Source organism: Rana temporaria, chromosome 7 (genome assembly GCF_905171775.1).
Source record: "Rana temporaria chromosome 7, aRanTem1.1, whole genome shotgun sequence".
Lineage (NCBI taxonomy): Eukaryota > Metazoa > Chordata > Amphibia > Anura > Ranidae > Rana > Rana temporaria.
The window spans coordinates 131,607,940-131,630,194 of record NC_053495.1 but is presented as its reverse complement, the minus strand read 5'-3'; the positions used below and the strand labels follow the sequence as shown (position 1 = coordinate 131,630,194).

General features: G+C 41.3%; 1 protein-coding gene across 1 annotated transcript in view; it reads left to right on the top strand.

Annotated features, from left to right (window-relative positions):
• DPYD (dihydropyrimidine dehydrogenase) overlaps nucleotides 1–22,255 on the top strand; it is a 1,498,502-nt gene that overhangs the window by 1,120,272 nt on the left and 355,975 nt on the right. The window contains exon 18 of the mRNA XM_040359980.1: nucleotides 6,440–6,559. Within this exon, the coding sequence (XP_040215914.1) occupies nucleotides 6,440–6,559 (120 nt within the window). The remainder of the gene's footprint in view (nucleotides 1–6,439; nucleotides 6,560–22,255) is intronic.

Here is a 22,255-nt window from a genome sequence, read left to right as displayed (position 1 = left end):
ACTGGCCTGAAGATCGCTCTAAATAGGTATTTACAAGCCTTGTTTTTAGAAAAGACATATACAGTGTGGTTTGCCTGGCAGTGATTTAAGCATATATTAATTGGTTTGAGCAAAAGTTATAGCATTTACAAACTAAGGGATATTTGTATTTGTTAACTAGTAATGACGGAAATCAGCACCTTATAGTGAGACTGCGATATTGCAGTGGACATTCTGACACTAACTGCCACTTTTGACACTTTTTGAAGACCAGTGATACTAATACAGTGATTGGTGCTAAAAAAAATATGCACTATACTAACACTATACTATGTATTCCCTGCCTTTCAGGGACACAAATTCCATCTCTTCCCTCCTGTCAGCGTAAGTTCAACTCGAACATCAGCTGTTGGTTTGTTCCTAGAATAAATTAACATATGGGGCGCTCACGGCAAGTTTTCCCTGCTGTGGAGTGCCCCAAAATGCAGGGATCACAGTGCATCGATGGCTGCTGATTGGCCAATCACAGCGCAGTGTGCTGTGAGAGCCATGATTGGCCAATTCCATGTAAGGCTTCTGCTTACACGGTGGTCATATATAGTTAATGAATGGAGATTAGGCAAGTAGTGTAGTGTGAAGTCAGTCAGTGTAGTATATATAATACAGTTCAGAGTATATAGTGCAGTCAGTATAGTATATATAATACAATTCAGAGTATATAGTTCAGTCAGTGTAGTATATATAATAAAGTTGAGTACAAGTGCAGTCCGTGTAGTGTATATATAATACAGTTCAGAGTATATAGTGCTGTCAGTGTAGTATATATAATACATTGCAGAGCATATAGTGCAGTCCGTGTAGTATATATAATACAGTGGAGAATATATAGTGCAGAGCGCAGTCAGTGTTATTTTTTATAATACAGTGTAGGGTTTATAGTGCAGTGCAGAGTATATGATACAGTGCATTGAAGTGGTTAAGGGGAACCCTATGACAGAATTAAGTAAAAAAAAAAGCGTTTGGAGTCTCCCCGAAATCCATACCAGGCCCTTTGGGTCTGTCATAGATTTTAAGGGGAACTCCATGGCAATTAAAAAAAAATGGTGTAGGCCGCCCCCAAAAGCCATACCAGACCATTATCTGAGCAAGCAGCCTGGCAGGCCAGGAAAGGGAGGGGATGAGTGAGCACCCCCCTGAACCATACCAGGCCGCTTGCCCTCAACATTGGCGTGCCCCCGAAAGCACCTTTTCCCCATGTTGATGGGGACAAGGGCCTTTTCTCAACAACCCTGGCCAGGGGTTGTTGGGGTCTGCAGGCGGGGGGCTTATCGGAATCTGGAAGCCCCCTTTAACAAGGAGGCACCCAGATCCTGCTCCCCCAATGTCCATCGATCTTCAATCACGCCGCCCAATGGACCTGAAACATATAACATATATAAAAAGCCCCACCTCCATGGGAGGCCTCCCTTCGACTGCTGTCTTTTGGCTTTGACAGCTGTTATATAGGCAAGGTCGACGCAAACCGGTGACGCAAACGAGTGACCTCCTTCTGATATCATCTTATGTCAGAGGGTGCGGGTCACCCGGTTACGTCAGTGGGTGTCCCACCCCTGCCTACATAAGAGCTGTCAAAACAAAAAGCTAGCAGTCGCCGGGAGGCCTCACATGGAGACTATTTCATTTTTTTATTTTTCGGGCCAGTCGAGCGTCGTGATTGATAGTGAATGTACATTGCGGGACAATTTTATTTTATTTTTTAATTAAGGAGATGTCAAAAACTGTCTCTTATGGTTTTTACTTCTTGACACTTAATGTCAATGTAGCCATTCAAATGGGGTGGGGGTGGGATGTTAAAGAGGGCTTCCAGATTCCAATAAGCCCCCTGCCCTTGTTGAGGTTGGGAGACACAGAGTCCCCCTGCCCCAAAGCACCCATCCCCCTATATTGAGGGCATGTGGCCTGGTATGGTATGGCGTTCACTCACCCCCCCCCCTATCCTGACCTCCAGGCTGCATGCTCGGATAAGTGTCTGGTATAGATTTTGGGGGGACCCCACCCTGTTTTTTTTCATAGATTTTTCCTCTATATTGCAGAGAGATGGCAATACATTACAGCCGCAAGCAAGTTAAAAAATGTTTTTTTCCTTTTAGAAATGTCATTATTGCTACAGCATTGTTCTACACATGGCACAGATGTGGCACTTTATAGGCAGACTAAGGGGACCCCCCCGGGCATGATATTTAAAGGAATTTTTCACTTCTATTTTTGCCCTTAAACTGCTTGCCGACCAGCCGCCGTCATTCTACGGCGGCAGGTCAGCTCTCCTGGGCGAGAGCCCTTACAATGACGTTGGCTCTTTTTGCGGCCACTAGGGGCACGTGCGCGCTGCTGCAGGCACGCGTGCGTGCCCCCCGCTCGTCCGTGAACCCCGTGCGGGTGCCCGGCGGGCGCGATCGCCGCCGGGCACCCGCGATTGCTCGTTACAGAGCGGGGACCGTTTCTGTCAGCGGGGGAAATGCTGATCTTCTGTTCATACAATGTATGAACAGAAGATCAGAAGATCAGTGTTTCCCCTAGTGAGGCCACACCCCCCCACAGTAAGAACACACCCAGGGAACATACTTAACCCCTTCCCCGCCCCCTAGTGTTAACCCCTTCACTGCCAGTGGCATTTTTATAGTAATCCAATGCATTTTTATAGCACTGATCACTATAAAAATGCCAATGGTCCCAAAAATGTGTCAAAAGTTTCCAAAGTGTCCGCCATAATGTCGCAGTACCGAAAAAAAATCGCTGATCGCCGCCATTACTAGTAAAAAAAAATATTAATAAAAATGCCATAAAAATACCCCCTATTTTGTAAACGCTATAACTTTTGCGCAAACCAATCAATTAACGCTTATTGTGATTTTTTTTTACGAAAAATATATAGAAGAATACGCATCGTCCTAAACTGAGGAAAAGAAAATGTTTTTATATATTTTTGGGGGATATTTATTATGGCAAAAAGTAAAAAATATTAATTTTTTTCAAAATTGTCGCTATATTTTTGTTTATAGCGCAAAAAATAAAAACCGCAGAGGTGATCAAATACCACCAAAAGAAAGCTCTATTTGTGGGAAAAAAAGGACGCCAATTTTGTTTGGGAGCCACGTCGCATGACCGCGCAATTGTCTGTTAAAGAGACGCAGTCCCGAATCGCAAAAAGTGCTCTGGTCTTTGGGCAGCAATATGGTCCGGGGATTAAGTGGTTAAGCATGATTAAAATCACTGCTCCTGAAAAAAAAAATGTCTTTGATACATGTCTCCTGGGGCAGTACCTGGGTCCCCATACACTTTTTATTTCAATAACATTCATATTATCCTTTAAAATTAGGATTTTTCATGTTCCTGTCCCATAGACTTTAATAGGGTCCACTACAACTTTTTGCCTGTTCGAGGTGTTCTGGTGCAAACTGAACCGCAAGGTGTTCGGCCCATCCCTATTTAAAAGTGTTTTTTTCTCATTATTGATTTTCTACATGTCTATGTTTCATTTTATAGGCAGACCCATATTTTATCTACTGATATACATATAAAAAAATCCTTAAAACTGAATTCCAGACAAAGAGCTAAAAATAGAAATAAAATATGTATGCGAGGGCTGTTTCACAATCCAGTCAGTCAGCATAGCTAGGTAGATCCTACTATTATTGTGTTACAATTAAAGCTCAGTTCCAGGCACAGATTTTTTTAACTCTTTAATTCTCACGTTAACGCTCTTATTTTTTTTATTACTTCTGTAAAACGCTGAGCTGAGAACTCCTGAAGTGTGCAGCAGGAAGCTGCTCTTCCAGCTCCCCACTGTATCGTAACCGTGTCTATGAATCGCTGCAGTGTTGTGCCTTCAACTTCTGCCTTTTCTATTCCATTCACAAAGCACAGTACAAATGCAATCACTGTGCCCTCCCAGTCTTAATATTACTTTACTGGGAATTAAAGGGCAGCTACCAGGTCAAATTCAGGTCCTTAAACTAGCTGCATTTAAAAAATGATTTATTCATGAATAATGAGCTCTATTTTTTTTTTGTTATTATATTTACCTGGTGCTTATCTTTTTTTCGTAAATTCTTTTAATTGAATTAAAAAAAAATGTAAGGGCCCTTTCCCACCTACGGATCCCGTGAGGATCTGTACCTTTCTTATCCGCTTGCTCAGTGGGGATCGCTCCATTATTCCCCGCTGAGACTGCCCTGTCAGATCTCCACTCTCCCCTATGGGGGATCAGATGAACACGGTACGTGTTCACCCGATCCGCTCTGCAGATCCGCTCTGCAGATGGATGGAAAAATAGGATTTTTCTCCATCTGGCTCGGGGTTACCGCTAAAAACAAAACAAAACGGTGTACGAAACAAAACCTAATGGGCATACCCATGCCTAAGAGAACAAACACAAAAAGCAAAAACAAAGCATGTACAAAAAAAATAAAAAAATTGGCAACCAAAGCCTAAGGCAACCTTACAAGGTACTGCTGGCGGACAATAAGCAGACATCAGGAGAAAACTCTCCCACAGTATACTGAGTTAACCTGCCTAGCGGTATTCCCGAGTCTGGCTCGGGGTGAAGTTTACATACCAAAAGCAGTAACCCAGACTCGGGATCGCATTGCAGGATACAGGAGAAATTACTTACCTTGTCCCTGGATCCTGCGATGTGTCCCCGCTGTGTGTGAGCTGTCATGTCGCTCGATGCACGGGGTGGAGTTTGGCGCCAAATTCAAAAAAGTAAAAACACAGTATAGATGCAGTATACTGTAATCTTACAGATTACAGTACTGTATCAAATAATTGCACAACCCCTTTGTCCCTAGTGGTGTGTCCAGTGCACTGCATGCATTTTTATATTATACTATTCTGCCTGGAAACTGGAGATTGTCCATAGCAACCCAAAGTGTCAGTTTATGTCAAAAGTGGTTTTAAATTAGAATCACTTGCAGAATTGAGCGATAGTTATTTGTGGGGAAATTCATCATCAAACACTGAAAGTAATGACAGCGACAATTCTGCAACTGAGCACATTTCAGTGTTTTTGATTTGATTACATTATTGAATAATTTTTATTATTTATAGATATTTATAATATTATAATTTATGATTTTGTGTTTCAAACTTTATCATACCCGGGATGTCTACTAGACTCTTGTTTGGACAGGTTTAAGTGAGTTATTCATATGAATTACAGGCCTACAATATAAAACACCAAATTTCAATGCAAAATAATGGTACCGCTTTCAGCACCTAAAATCTAAAAGAATCATACCGCCAGGGAGGTTAATCAACATCAAATAATGAGAAGAAGGTCAGTGTGGATCATAGGGGCAGTTCCATTGAGACAATCGTGTCTCTAGGATTCCCTCAAAATGTCCCATACCTTAGATAATTTTTTAGGGCATCCTCTAGATTCATACTGTATGTAAATTTGTACAACAGTATCATTTTATAAACCACAGACTTCCAAAAGTTCAAATTAGGGGTCTGTGGAGATTTCCATTCAATCAATATTGACTTGCGAGCATAAAATAATAACAGGCCTATGAAAATTCTCATAGCCCTGGAGGTAGCCAGTAAATGAACTAGACCTAATATACAGACGTCAATAGTTAAGTTTACAGAAACTGTAGTACTGTTTTTAATCTTTAAATGCTAACTCCATCTTTTGCAGCATGTTATGTGTTACAACCAAAATTTAGTGCATGTAGAGGTTCTCCTACACAGCCACTGTCACTTTTAAAATCAGAATAGCTTTGTGGGACTCCACCTGCACAGTCGCATCATTCTGCCACTACATCAGACACACTTGTAGTTCTCAGTGCAATAAAAATGTAGTGATGATTGCACTGGTAGTCCACTGACACATCCTCCAACTCTCTAACTGAACACCCCTACCTTAGTATGGGCAGGTAGCTGGAGGAAGAGTCTACAAAAGTATGGCATTGTACCCATAAACCCCTGAATGTGAGTGGAATGCTTTGCATGCCCCAGTGAAAAAAAATGATAAATGTACACATTTTTCCTGAAAAAAAATGTTAATTTATTTATTTATTTGTTTTAAGTTGGGGTTAACCATTAAATGTATTCATAAAAATGACATAAATCTGCCATTATTTAGCTTCTTGTAATTCCCTGCAAAATAGGGAGAAGGAGGAGGGGAAAAGCCAGCCAATCAGGATGTAATATGTAGTACTGTCTGACTAATACAATTTACAAAATTTAATTTCACAATTTAATTTTATACATTGCACTCAGTGAGCAAACACTTTTCAAAGTGAACATTCAGTTTGGTAAATGTACAGTCCCTACCTCATTAATAAATTAACCTCATAAGTTTACTCATAGAGGTATAAAATACAAATGGTATAGAAGAGGCAAGCCTCTACTACCTATGTAGTAACAATGAGTTAATTAATTTTCTGCATTACAGGTGGTGCAGATGGTGTTACTGCAACGAATACAGTCTCAGGACTGATGGGACTGAAGGCAGACGGAACACCGTGGCCTGCAGTTGGAAGAGGAAGTAGGACCACATATGGTGGTGTGTCTGGTAGGTGCTGCCCTTTATGTTCTGAACGCTTACTTAAAGGCTGTTGAAACCTCAGGGGATCTGTGTTAGAAGCTCAGATGGCATGTTCAATGTAAGAGTCAATTCTCTGAGCTCAGTCCTGGTCAGTGTGCTTGTAATCATTATGACAGATGGAACATATTGAGTGTGAAGAGTCTGATGTTGCCCTTTTCTTAATAGTGGAACCCAACAGTATAATACCAGAGCAAGGTCACCAGAAGAGAGGCAATGTATAACCTTTTCCATTGAGACATTTTTTTTTCTGGCCGTTTCATTCTACATTTTAGACAGTTTTGAAACCTAAACAGAGAATATCAACAGAATATTCTGCGATGGAAATAAGTAACTGTTTTGAAATAACTTTAATAAACTCTAGCCATGTTTCCCAAATGCTCAGCTCCCACCAATAAATCATGTTTTGTAAAGATAAACACAGGTAGCTAAATTATGATGTTAAGAACCCCTGTGCATAAGTATTGAATTATTGTATAGTATAGTATTGATGTATTGAAAGAAGGGTGGTCTAGGATTGTGAAAGACCTGGGGTTTCTCAGAGCACTGCAAGTTAAAGTTTGATGCTGCGCTAATCCTGCAGCGCCAAATGGTGTTTGTGGCCACACTGTCTGACAGTGGGATGTGTTTAAAAGGGGTATAGTTAAATGGGATGCTATATACAAAGCACACATATAACACAGTATTTGTTCCCTCCAAATATGCTTGAAAGAGACCCTGTCACAAGTTTGAGCTTTTTTACTTAGACGCTTTTATTAAAACATGACGCATACTAGATGATATGTGTGATATTTTTTTTAATTAGTAGCTTTTTCTTTTATTTGCTAAATGAACAGAAATTTTACATTTCTGGGATTTTTGGATCCTACTATTTTCCATCTCCCCTAGTAGCTGTCATTGCACATGCTAACAGTGTTTAAGAAATGTTTGAGCTGCTTGCTAATAGTATGAAAGAATAAAAGTGTTTTCATCTGCAGCCTAACAGCCTCAGAGCAGTTTGTACATTCATTCATTCATTCATTAATTCAATCATTCATTCTGTTTTCGATCTATACTATCATTATCAGTGTACAACTTGGCAGGGAGCCTCTCAAGAGCTGTATGCAAGCAAAGACATTCAGGAGCTGAATCCTACCTGAGTTACTGATTGCAGCTCTCTGAAATGCCACACACGGATAATAATAGTGCAGAGGCTAAAAGCAGGGGCTGCTTGCTGATATTATAAATGAATGAATGAAAGTTTTTTTTATACTGTGAGACTTTCCCTAAAACACCATCAGGGCCACAGGATTAATTGTACCATTAAGGAGGTGCTCAAGCATGGTCAATTTGAGCTGTGGCAGCTGTGAGGGGCACTAGAAGATTCCAGGATTTGACACTCTAATGCTGCGTACACACGATTGGACATTCCGACATCAAAACTGTGTTTGTTTGTTTTTTACGACGGATGTTCGCTCAAACTTGTCTTGCAAACACACGGTCACACAAATGTTGTTGGAAATTGTGACCGTCAAGAACGTGGTCACATACAACACTACGACTAGCCGAGAAAAATGAAGTTCAATGATTCTGAGCATGCACCAAATTGATTCCGAGCATGCATAGAATTTTCGTGTGTTGAATTGTGTAGCGGAGTACAATATTAAAATCCACGATCTCCACTGGTAACCAGGGTAAATCCACAGTCAGCGCTAAAAAGTAAGGCAATGTCCCAAACCCCCCCCAGTAACCGGACGAAACACAGCTCTGGGAGTCAACTGACTTTTTATTCACAGGCTTCCATATTTATATAATTCCCCATGCAAGGGGTTTCCAAACAGCCAAACAGATTTAGCAGGGGTAATACAGTGAGGACCACATGGGGAACTTAACATTTTGGATAATTCTCCCATCAGGCATTGCTGCACGAGGGAACAGTCGGTTGATAGCTGGGGTCTGGGGTTATGTGTTGTGAGAGTTCAGTTTAAAACTGCCGAACACCGATCGGGCAACATAAAACAAAGTACTTGAATGCTAGTGGCTTACGGCTGCTAGCATACGAATTACTATGCCCACATAAGACCCAGCAGAATACATAGCATATAATACAAACAACCCTTTGACATGTAACGTCCAGCGTTCCAGAAGTGGCTAGGTTTGCCACAAATTGTTTACACACGGTCGGAATTTCCGACAACAACTTTCGTTGTTAGAAAATTTGAGAACCAGCTCTCAAATTTTTGTTGTCAGAAACTCCGACAGCAAATGTCCGATGGAGCATACACATGGTTGGATTTTCCGACAACAAGCTCACATCGAACATTTGTTGATGGAAAGTCCGACCGTGTGTATGCGGCATAAGAAGTGTCATTTTATGAAACAAAAAAAAAAGAAGTGTCAGATTACTATTGATTTTGCAGAACTGAAGAATAAAGGAAAAAAGCAACCTGAAAAAATAAAAAAATAGCACATATGTATCTGTTATGTGTTTTTAATACATATTGTATGAATAAAAAAGCTTGATCTGGGGACAATGCCTTTTTAACTACTGTGCCATAGATATGAATTTTACAGACATACCGTTTATGAAACTTGGCACAATCATTTTCAAAACGGAAACTCTTCCATTACATATACTTTTCTTCACACAGAATAAAATACATAGATATAAGGCCTCGTACAGACGGACGGACTGTTCGCTGAAAAAGGTCCGCCGGACCGTTTTCAGTGGACATGTCCGCCCGGAGACGTGCGCCGTGCGCGGCCCTGGAAGTTCAATGCTTCCACGCATGCGTCAAAGTGATTCGACGCATGCGAGGGATGGCGGCCGATCGGACATGTACGGTGAGTCTGTACAGACGACCGAACATGTCCGACGGACAAGCTTCCAGCGGACATGTTTCTTAGCATGCTAAGAAACATTTGTCCGCTGCAAAACGGTCGGCCGGACAAATGTCCGCTGGAAACCTGTCCGGTCGGCCGTACACACGACCGAACATGTCTGCTGAAACTGGTCCGCGGACCAGTTTCAGCAGACATGTTCGGTCGTGTGTACAAGGCCTAACACTTTCTTCTGAGCCTGCCTTAAAAATGGATGTCAATAAAATAGTCAGAACTACTTTCTATTAGTAATAAGCGACTGTTAGGATAATGGACACTTCAGTTAGAAGTATATCATTGCAATTGGCATGTAAGGATGAGAAGTATATAATGTACTATACAGTGCAGTATGTAACATGTATGTGTGTATGTAACATGCTTTCCAGTATACAGCAAAAGTAGGTAACATTCAACAGTAAGGCGGCGTCTACCATATAGCACAGTGTTCTAAATATAGTTGTCAGGTGAATGCAAATTGCATAGTATGGTACATAATCCTGACTGCTGCACTCTCTCTGTCCTGCTGTATGTTGCACACAGGGATCAGGGGTATTTTATACTGTACACAGCACAGAGTACTGGAATTCAGGCAAAAATCCCCCTCCAAAAAATCACCCTTCCTACCTACCTCAAGCCAACCCAATCAGAAAAAATTCCCCCAGAAAAGAAAAGCTCACCATCAGACTCCATCATCGTTGGAACCCACTGTACTGTAAGTTCCGGCCTCTGAAACATCACTGCCTTTTGTTGATCCCTAGCTGATGTCTATTCCCTCTGTGGTCAGCGTGCTATGTTTCTCATCTACAATATCTGAAAGAAGGAATACCTACACATGGCCAAGGTCATCCTCCTCCAGCAATTCAGTGATTGTGTTATCACCCGTCCAATCCCGAGCAAGGGGGAGTGTCTATACGCCGCGCGGCGGGAAACACTACAGCTATTCAAATGAAAGCTGTAATGTTCCCCGCCCGTATTAACCAAGCGGTGGCGTTGCTGTGGGATGCAGCGTAGCGGCTGGGGGGTGGGGGATCTGAGTATTCGGCCAGGCATCGGGGGCAAATACTCGGTATCGGTCCTGATACCGATACTAGTATCGGTATCGGGGACAACCCTAATTTTCATCTGAAAAGTGTGGCATGAATTTGTATTCAGCCCCCTTTTTTCTGATACCCCTAACTAAAATCTAGTGGAACCAATTGCCTTCAGAAGTCATCTAATTGGTAAATAGAGTCCACCTGTGTATAATTTAATCTCAGTATAAATACAGCTGTTCTGTAACGCCCTCAGAGGTTTGTTAGAGAACCTTAATGAACAAACGACATCATGAAGGCCAAGGAACACAACAGACAGGTCAGGGATAAAGATGTGGAGAATTTTAAAGCTGGGTTAGGTTATAAAAAAAATAACCCAAGCTTTAAACATCTCACAGGGCACTGTTCAATCCATCACCCAAAAAATGGAAAGAGTATGACAGAACTGCAAACTTACTAAAGACATGATAGAACTGCAAACTTACCCAAGACATGGCTGTCCACCTAAACTGACGGGCCGGGCAAGGAGAGCATTAATCAAAAAAGCAGCCAAGAGGCCCATGGTAACTCCGGAGAACAAGTGGGAGAATCTGTCCACAAGTCAACTTTTAGTCACGCACTACACAAATCTGGCCTTTATGGAAGAGTGGCAACAATTGGTTGAAAGAAAGCCATAATAAGTCCCCATTTGCAGTTTGCGAGAATCCATGTGAGAAACACAGCAAACATGTGGAAGAAGGTTCTCTGGTCAGGTGAGACCAAAATGTTCCTTTTTGGCCTAAAAGCAAAAGCTATGTGTGACGAAAAACTAACACTGCACATCACCCTGAATACACCATCCCCACAGTGAAACATGGTGATGCCAGAATCATTTTGTATGGATGCTTTTTTTCAGCAGGGACAGGGAATCTGGTTGGAGTATATGGGAAGATGGATGGAGCCAAATACAGGGCAATCTTAGAATAAAACCTGTTAGAGTCTGCTAAAGACTGGGGCGGAGGTTCACCTTCCAGCAGGACAACAACACTAAACATACAGCCAGAACTACAATGGAATGGTTTCGATCAAAGCATAGTCATGTATTAGAATGGCCCAGTCCAGACCTAAATCCAATTGAGAATCTGTGGCAAGACTTTCAATTTGCTATTCACAGACGATCTCCATCCAATCTGACAGAGCTTGAGCTATTTTTTTTTTATAAGAAGAATGAGCAAAAATATCACTCTCTAGATGTCCAAAGCTGGTAGAGACATACCCAAAGAGACTTGAAGCTGTAATTTTAGCGAAAGGTGGTTCTGCAAAGTATTGACAAATGCACGCCACACTTTTCACATATTTATTTGTAAAAAAAAAAATTAAAACCATTTATAATTTTCCTTCCTTCCTATTGGATACAGCGCCTTGAGGCGATTTAGTTCGCATTTGTAGCGCTATACAAGCTACTCACTCATGAGCATGCTCCCTTTCATGCAGCACACTATATGGTTACCAGTGCTGCCTGTCCATCTCCCAGCCTGAGTGCTGCTGTATAGGTATTTGGAAAAAACTGGTACCAATTTAAAAGTCGATTTTTACATAGAAATAAATTAATAAATAAAATGATTTACATAGGACCTTAAACCCACTAATTTTACCACTTTACCAAAGTGAAAAGTCTACAATTTCCTAGACTTATCTACATTCGGAAAGATCCAAATCCTTTGAGACTTGTATGAGGTTACCTGCAAAAAAGGTTAACTGTTGGTAATTTAGTTAAAGACTGTAGCTTACATCTTTTCACAGTCATTAGGTCATTATGCATTTTTTTTTGGAGTAGATTTTCTTGTGTGATTTGAGTTCACAAAACAGGCACTGTTGGAGAGAGGTTTGGAAAGCTTTGCTTTTGGCCTTTTTATGACTGGAATCGTTTCATGCTTTTGTGATCAGAGCAAAATTTGCCATTTACAGTGTGTAGAATCAACTGCTAATATCTTTTTAACTGCCTTGTGTATTTACATAAAATTATACTGTAATTCTGGGGACAGATTTGGCTTTCCTTTGCAAGCATACTTAAAAACCTTTTAGTTTATCTTAATTATTCATGAAAAAAATGTGAAAATGTAAAAAAAATATGAATTTCTCCTTAAAACCATCAACATTTCTCCTTAAAAAAACCTGCAAATAATCATACAATTCTCAACATATTTTCCTTTTTGTCGTAAATAAACATGTATTCTTTACTTCCATTTTAAATAATAGGTCTAAATTGAATCCTAACTCTAGGCTATAACCTTAGCTTTAACAAACAGCAACTAATAACAGTCCTAGCTCTAATAAATAATGATTGAGGCGTAAAAAGTAAAATAATCATCTTACAGTGTACCACACTTTCTGTTGGAGAAAGCAGAAAAAAGATAGACTTTGGGAGAAAGCAGTGTATTTAGCACAAGACCTCTCTGGACAGTTAGGCTGAAGTCCAGTTTCATCAGTCCAAACCGACCGTGTGTATGCCCCATCAGACTTTTGTCCTTCAGACCAAAGTTTTAGAACTTGCTTTAAAATCGGACTGATGGACGCCTGACCATCGGTCAAAACCGATGGTTAGTACACGAAAGCATCAGTTCAAAACCCGCGCATGCTCAGAATCAAGTCAACACATGCTTGGAAGCATTGAACTTCGTTTTTGTTCAGAACGTTGTGTGTTTTACGTCACCGCGTTCTGACCCGATCGGTTTTTGAACTGATGGTGTGTAGGCATATCAGACCTTCAGCCTTCAGTCCGTTTTCATCGGATGGACTGATCGTGTGTACAGGGCCTTAGAGAAATCTGAAGCGACCGTGATTGACTACTGGAAAAATCTGTGGTAGTGAGGTGTTTAATAACAGCCCAATCCCAAGTTGCAAAGCATACTTGTGAACACTGCTCAAGGCTAAGCTTGTGCTTGGCTGTAGCTATTGGGTGATATTGTACGCTACCAAGGGTCTAGCTCCAATTTCATTATTTGACAATGCAAAGAACACAACCACATTCAATCTTCCACCATGTATAAGGTATTATTGCACTTAAAGTGGTTGTAAACCCCAAAATTTAAAAAAATAATAAATAAAAACCTTCAAGACAAAGGCATAATGAGCTAGTATGACTAGCATACTAGCTCATTATTAATTACTTACCTTAGATCAAAGCCCCCAAAGCCGTCCTCGTCCCCCCCTCCGGCCGCAGACATCTCTCCAAAAAGTTACTCCTGGGTATCGCCGCTCCGTCGCTGTGATTGGCCGGAGCGGCGAAGACGTTACTCCGCGCATTCGAGCGGGAGCCGGCAAAGCCGGCATTAGCCATTGATAAAACTGGCATTCTCAGTGTGCCTGCGCCATTGTCTACAGCGCGCATGCCCCTAACGGTGTTATCCTTTTGGCAAATATCTCCTAAACTGTGTAGGTTTAGGAGATATTGCAAACACCTACAGGTAAGATTTAATCTAGGCTTACCTGTAGGTTTAACGTATCACAGAGGGTTTACAACCACTTTAAAAGTTGTGTGACTTCTATCAGTGTCTGGTTAAAGCTTGTAGGAGGAGTTTTTGTTGTGCATTGACTGTCCTATCAAGATGCTGGACCCCTGACCCTCTATCTGGACAGTGCTGATTGGCCCTGTGTTGATCACATGCTCCCGGTAAAGAAAAAAAAAAACTCTGTAGCAAAACACACCAAACTGAGCATGTAAAGCCTGTCCCCAAGCTCTGTATTATCAGGAAATATATTGGGGGCAGTGGAAGGAGGAGAGGATCAGGATCCAACAGCCTTGTTACACAATGCAAAGGATTAACCCCTTAGGTTCCATATTGATTATAACAAGCATGCTTTACTGCATATACAGACTGATTTTACTGTTGGGGGTTTAGTAACACTTTAAGGCATCCAATCTAAAGCTTTATTAGGAATGCATAAATTAGGTTTGTGTTCAGATAAGCATTTTTAGAGGGTAACCAGGAATGGCAGCCACTATATTTTGCATGTTACAAATATAGCGAAGCGAATAGAGACAAATGTAGAGAATAACTGTGCTTCTGTATAAATTCAGATTGTAGGCTATGATTTTACTAGCCATCATGGTAAAATATCAGTCAGGGTCAGCTCTATCGATATGCTATATATTGCCAGCGCTTTAGTTCCCAAGATGTCTACCACTATTGTATATATTTGACAGGTTCACTTGCCACAATGATAGTAGATTACTATGACACTGCTCCCTAGAGGTTATTGATTTTTCAGATCTGCACAAGAAACACATTTCTGGTAGCCTCTAATAGTTGGGTGAAATATGCTTTTGATGACTGCACTAAAAAATCATTTTTTCTCAAAGTGGGTCTTTAATATTTTTTATGTATGTTACTGTGAAACTGTCATTTTGCATGAACAGCCACCATATGTATTATAACTTTTATTGGTGGCCTTGTACTTAGTGCTGTCATGGTAACAGACTCTGGTAAGCAGTAATGTCAAGGTATTGACATTACTAAGTGGATATCATTATAAAAAAAAATCAATTTCTTGTATTATCTGGTAAACTGCTTTAGCTACCAGGCTGAATATACTGTGTATTTTCAGGTAATGAAGCTTAAATAAAGCAATTATTGTGGTGGTTATGATGAAAGTGATTGCAATTTAAATACACAAATGCCCTAAATAGCTGTTCTTGTATGGGGAAACATTTTTTTCCTATTAGTCTTTTTTTCTCACAAGCCTCCAGCACCTACCACACTAACAAAAGGAAGTAGAAGGTCAGTAAATGCAATGTGCATTAAAAAAAATTATATCAAACCCATGCAAACACAACGTTGTAAGCTTCAGAATTTATAACCATATTCTTGTCTTTCAAAAAAATAAATAAATCAATCTAAAGGATTTGAAACAATTAGCTGGATTTAGGTACGGAGGCGCATCGTTGCGGCGGCGTAGCGTATCGTATTTACACTACGCCGCCGTAAGTTTGCAAGGCAAGTACTGTATTCACGAAGTACTTGCCTGCTAAGTTACGGCGGCGTAGCGTAAATGCGGCGGGCATAAGCACGCCTAATTCAAATTTGGCTGAGGGGGCGTGTTTTATGTTAATGGGGGGTGACCTGACGTGATTGACGTTATTTACGAACGGCGCATGCGCCATCCGTGTACATATCCCAGTGTGCATTGCGGCAAAGTACGCTGCAACGACGTATTGGTTTCGACGTGGACGTAAATTACGTCCATCGCTATTCACGGACGACTTACGCAAACAACGGCCATACTTAACATTACTAGTCCAGCTATTTGATGGAATAACTTTACGCCGGAAAATGCCTTACGTAAAAGGCGTATCTGTACTGCGCCGGCCGGGCGTACGTTCGTGAATAGGTGTATCTAGTGATTTACATATTCTACGCCGAACGCAATGGAAGCGCCACCTAGCGGCCAGCCTAAAAATTACACTTTAAGATACGACGGTGTAAGACACTTACGCCGCTCGTATCTTAGCCTAATTTAAGCGTATCTGGTTACCAGAATACGCTTAAATTTGCGTTGGCGCAGATTCAGACTTAGGCTGGCGTATCTACTGATACGCCAGCCTAAGTCTTTCTGAATCTGCCTAAATTTTTTAGTTTGTCTAAAGCAATAAGGCAATCCTTGTAGGACTTGCCAAATTTTGTTCAAATTTATGGTGAGGATTCCTCCTTTTGAGTCTCTGCAAACTTCATAAAGTGTGGCATTTGCCACCTTACATCTTTTTACATTCTCAATAAAGAAACCCTTGCATGAAAATAAAGGTCTGCTTACCTTTTGGCCTTCAACCTTTGTATTAAAATACAAACTCCTCATTCGGGAGTGCACCAGAAGTCAGAATGTAAGGTAAGTATTGTATTTATTTTGCATTTTTCAGCCAGCAGGAGCCTTCGCCTACATCATCACAGATTGTCTGCACGCTGGGAACCAATTACTAACTCTCAGCGCAGGCACATCTGCAGCTTATGAGAAGAAGAAAAAAAAATATTCCATCTGTGCTTAACATTAAGGTATACTGTAGAAGTATACTGAAAGTTTTCATCCTGGCAGGAGTTCTTCTTTAAACCCACACATGAGACTTTATAGGGTGTCCCGAGGATGTTAGAACATTTTTGCTGGAATCTTATAACCTTGCCAGTTTTGCTTGTTTTAAGATTGACTTTCTTCGTTTTTAAATAGAAATAAAAAATAGATGAGGGATTGGATAGTGTAAAAACGCAGAAAGGCAATGAACACTGAATTTCTAATTTTTTTTACCAAAAGACGTTACATTCCGACTTCAAATACCTCCAAGAAAAAGCTCCAAGGCCTGTGGTTACACATTTTCTTTCAAGTAATTCTTTAATCTGTGTGGAAAAGATGTAAAATATTTCTGATAGTTGAAGCTGTATGCTGTGCACATGGAGCAGGATAAAAATAATCATAACAGCAAGCGTACCGAATTATTTAGCACTTGTTCTTGGGAGCAAATCTATGTTAGGCAATAATTAGGAATATGGGAGTCAAATTTTATCCTTGTGAATGATTAAAAAAAAAACGTTGAAAGTACTATAGCTATGTTTTATGTATTTTTCAAAATTCCACAATGCCTCAACCTTTATCCATCTTTTAGCTTATTCAGAAAAGTGCAATGATAACACACAGACATTTTCTGGGTTTTGTAAATGATGGGATTGATTGTTTTCTGCATTTCTTGGCAAAAATGGATAGCTAGCATGTTTGAATATGAAAAGTATACTTTATTTCACACGGAAAGTTTCCAGTATTAGAATTTTTTTTTGCGATTTTGTCCTGTTTTTTCACAGCAAATGGAAAGGTTTTTTTTGTGCTCACACAACACCCAAGGCTACTGGATGTAAACTCTAGGCCGACACAAATTCATGTAGTTATGCATTTATTAATACGCAATTTAGGCTATGTTCTGACACAGAAGTAGCACGACTTCTGATCCGACATTGCCATGCGACATCTTGCAACTTCAATGAGCTGGATCTGACTTTGAGTCTAGTATGTGTAGCACTACCACTGAAGGAGCTGCTGGTTTGTTTTGAATGGCATGTTACCTCATGACTCCTCCGCCGTCTAGGGGTGTATGGTGCATATAGCAGTAATGGAATGTCCACGACAGATGTCTTTTCTGTGCTCTTTATTACCCAGCCGGGTAAAAACAATAAAACTTGTGGTGAAGAGTAGAGATGAAGCAGAAGGAGAAATAGCAGATTCAGGCGTAATAGTAGGGAAACAGTCCTGCTTCCACGACACTTTGTCTTCTTCGCCACTCCAGCTGGAGTGGGCATAGCGTACCTGGACAGGCCTCTTTCACTGACCTGGCAGCCAGAGTATCACTCGGAACTTAGAGGAAAAGTCTCTGCCACAGACTCTCCTTAGGATTGAAATAGCGGAGATAACTCTCCTTAAAAGACTTTGGCCTGGATCTCCTTCAGGTAGTTTGCAGGTTACTGACTGATAGGTGACCAACGTCCAACCTCTCAGTACCCGGTTACCTTGATCCCCGGTGGATTGTCGAGACCCTATTGGATCGCCAGCCTCTCTTGGCTCTCCTCAGATGGACTCCCCACCGAACAGCTTCCTCTTACTGGGAACCTTCCAATGTAGACCGAGAGCCATTAGATATCCAAACTGTTTAAATATGCTAAACACTTAAAGTGGATGTAAACCCATTTTTTTTAATTAACCACTTAAGACCCGGACCATTATGCAGCTAAAGGACCTGGCCCCTTTTTGCTTTTCAGCACTGCGTCGCTTTAACTGACAATTGCGCGGTCGTGCGACGTGGCTCTCAAACAAAATTGGCATCCCTTTTTCCCACAAAAAGAGCGCTCTTTTGGTGGTATTTAATCACCTCTGCAGTTTTTATTTTTTGCTCTATAAACAAAAATAGAGCGACAATTTAAAAAAATATATTTTTTACTTTTTGCTAATAATCCCCCAAAAATATTGTTTTTTTCCCCTCAGTTTAGGCCGATACATATTCTTCTACATATTTTTGGCATTTTATTAATATTTTTTTTTTACTAGTAATGGCGGTGATCAGCGTTTTTTTCGTGACTGCGACATTATGGTGGATACATTGGACACTTTTGACACATTTTTGGGACCATTGTCATTTTCACAGCGAAAGTGCCATAAAAATGCATTGATTACTGTGAAAATGTAAATGGCATTGAAGAACAAGTTGCGCTAAACATTATAAACAATTGGTGTGACCAAAAATTAAAAAGTGTGTCATATGGTCAATAGAGTTTGACAATCATCATACGATCATATAACATACAGAAATATTCAAACAAAAGTCCGTAAGTGATGTGATTAAAATATTGAATCACAAAGCCACGAGGTTGAGCCTTTTATTACATGCTCGACCAAAGGGGTGGTGTACCTGATCCAGTGCCCGTGTGGCCTCCAATACGTTGGGAGGACCAAGAGGGCACTGAGGGTGAGGTTGAATGAGCACATCGCCAACATTCGAAAAGGGTACGACAAAAATTCTGTATCCAAGCATTATGACCTGGTGCATAATAGGGACCCCAACAATACACTATTTGTTGGCATTTATAAATACCAGCCACATTGGAGGGGGAGTAACTTGGTTTGCAAGATCTCCAAACAGGAAATGGCATGGATATATTGTCTTAAGACATATACGCCCTTCGGTTTGAACATCGACACAGACATAAATGCATTTATTAACAACTCTTAGATAGTATCAATCATCCGCAGTGGATACATTGGGGATCTGGTGTGCCCATTTAGGTGGATGGGGAGATGTCCTTGTTTAAATTTCTAACAGTTTTTTTGTTCATTCGGGCCCCTCTTTTCAGTGCACAACTTGAATTCCCTTACTGAGGAATCCGACCAAAAATTTGGCCCCACGCTGATTAGGTATACCTATGATGCGTTCTGGTCCAATTTTTACTCTTTTTCTATGTTCTTTTTTAACATTTCAAGTTTTTGATGCATTTTTTATTTTACGCAATATTTTTATAGTAATGGGTGTCAGCGGAGGTCTATAGTGAGTCTTGGATTTTGGCCGCCTACGTTAGTTCCAAACGAGGCTTGGTTTCTGCCGCGCATGCGCGCACGGACCGGAACTGTGGCCCACTTTTTTTGGCATACAAATGTATTTAGGGGGGTGATGCGGTGTGCTGCCCGTGCCCCTTGATGAAGCGATTTCTCGCGAAACTAGTAGGGCGCAATGTGCAGTATATCGACATCACCCTCCTGGACTGCTTTGGGTTCCTGCTTGGACGGGTTGTCTAGATGTATCCGGCCGGGACATCGGACTTAAAGGCTATTTTTTACCACACAAATGTGAGTGTAATAGCATGAACAATTTTTAAAATAAAAGTTTTAAAGGTTTTACACTATCGAGGCCCCCCTCTTCTTTTTCTAACCCATGAAACATGATTGCTCATTTCCTGGACTAACGGAACGAGGTGATGATACCCAATAGATTGGCTCCATCCAGCTCGTGGCTTCATTATCCCAATTACCTACAGGCTTCCTGGGGTCCCCTATAATCAAGGGACCGCCGGGCTCTGGTAAGCAGACATATTTGCTTTGGTGGTGGAGGATTCTAGCTATCTGGTTGTCACTCCTACTGGTGGTTCATCTGGTTATAATTTATTTAGAGGACTTTTCTTCCATCACTGGGGAACAGCATTTCACTCTGATTCAACATTTTAATCACATCACTTACGGACTTTTGTTTGAATATTTCTGTATGTTATATGATCGTATGATGATTGTCAAACTCTATTGACCATATGACACACTTTTTAATTTTTGGTCACACCAATTGTTTATAATGTTTAAGTGCAACTTGTTTTTTCTATATTTGTATCACTGTTTAATGTCACACAGTAAGGTGCAGCTTTACATTTGGCTCATCAGCCAACACTTTCCCGTTTGAGTTACGGGTCTTATTCACTGGGCTAGATTCAGGTACCTGTGCTTGTTCTTACGGCGGCGCAGCGTATCGTATTTACGCTACGCCGTCGTAACTTACAGGAGCAAATGCAGTATTCACAAAGCACTTGCTCCGTAAGTTGCGGCGGCGTAGCGTAAATGGGGCCGGCATAAGTGCGCGTAATTCAAATGTGGAAGGGGGGCTTGTTTTATGTAAATCTATGATGACCTGACGTGATGCGCTGTCCGTGTACATATCCCAGTGTGCATTGCTCCCAAGTACGCTGCAATGACGTATTGGTTTCGATGTGAACGTAAATTACGTCCAGCCCTATTCGCGAACGACTTACGCAAACGGCGTAAAAAATTCAAATTTCTAACTAAGTCCATACTTAACATTGGCTGCGCCTCCTAATAGCAGGAACAACCTTACGCCGAAAAATCCTAACGTAAATGACGTAAATAAATTGCGCCGGCCATACGTACGTTTGTGAATCGGCGTATCTAGGTAATTTGCATATTGTACGCCGAAAACAACGAAAGCGCCCCTAGCGGCCAGCGTAGAATTGCACACAATTATACGCCGCCGTATTCAAGTTACGTCGGCGGAGGAAGCCTATTTTTTGAGCGTATCTGCCTTTGAGAATCGGCGTAACGATACGCCGGCGCAGATTTGAAATTACGCCGGCGTATCTGGAGATATGCCGCCGTAACAGGTACCTGAATCTAGCCCACTGTTTATTAGCGCAGTTTTTTCCCCCATTTGTTCTCAATGGCATTGAAGTTGTTAACCACTAGGGTGCGTTAAGGGGTTAAGTGTGCCCTAAGGGAGTGATTCTTACTGTAGGGGGCGTGGCTGGACATGTGACGTCACTGATCATCATTCCCTATAACAGGGAACAGACGATCAGTGACAAGCCACAGGGAAGAACGGGCAAAGGTTTGTTTACACTCACCTCTCCCCATTCTTCAGCTCTTGTGACCTGATCGCGGGATACCAGTGGAGATCGGGTCCGCGGGTCCCGCAGGCGTGGTCACAGAGCTTCGGCCATGGCTGGGCACTTAAAGGGCAACGTACCTGTATGTGCTTGTGCCCAGCCATGCCATTCTGCCGACGTATATCGGTGGTTAAGGTTTGCACCTTGTACAGTATAGGATTTCATGTCATCTGTGCCTTGTCTTGCCAAAAAGAGCTAGTCCAGCTCTGAACAGTGCTCTTTTCTTTTTTCAGTAAGATAAAAACTGACACAGAGAAATAGGAGTCTGCCCCCCCCCCTTGCTGTGAGTGACAGGTGATTTACATATCTCATGCATGAGCCTGAGAGAGACATTCTGTGTACTTCAGATCCCCTCCTCCTTTCCTCTCCAGCTCTCCCAGGATTGGCTGCTCTACACCTCAGCATTATTGGGCATGCTGAAGTCATGTGGTGACTTTTTTGGGTTTTGACTGGATGTTAGTGATCATAGCAGAAGTTCAGTGTAAGAAATACACAGGAGAAAATGCATGTAGAGGTGGGCGGGGAGTCTACTGACATCACAACTCCACCCTTCGAGCTCCAGACAACAGACCCACCCACAGAATCTGCAGTTTTTACGGGTATCATAACAGACAGAGGGGAGATATTTGACAGGTAAGGATACATGCAGGAGGCATATATATCCTTATAGATCAGCACTATGGTGCTAGTTTAGAAAGGATGAGAGTGGGTTTACATCCACTTTAAACTAATACTTACAAACAACTTGCTTCCATGATAAGTGTGTCTTTACTGCCTCGACTGTTGGTCTCAATAACAAAGCAGTACTATGGCCTTGCAACGCCCATACTGTT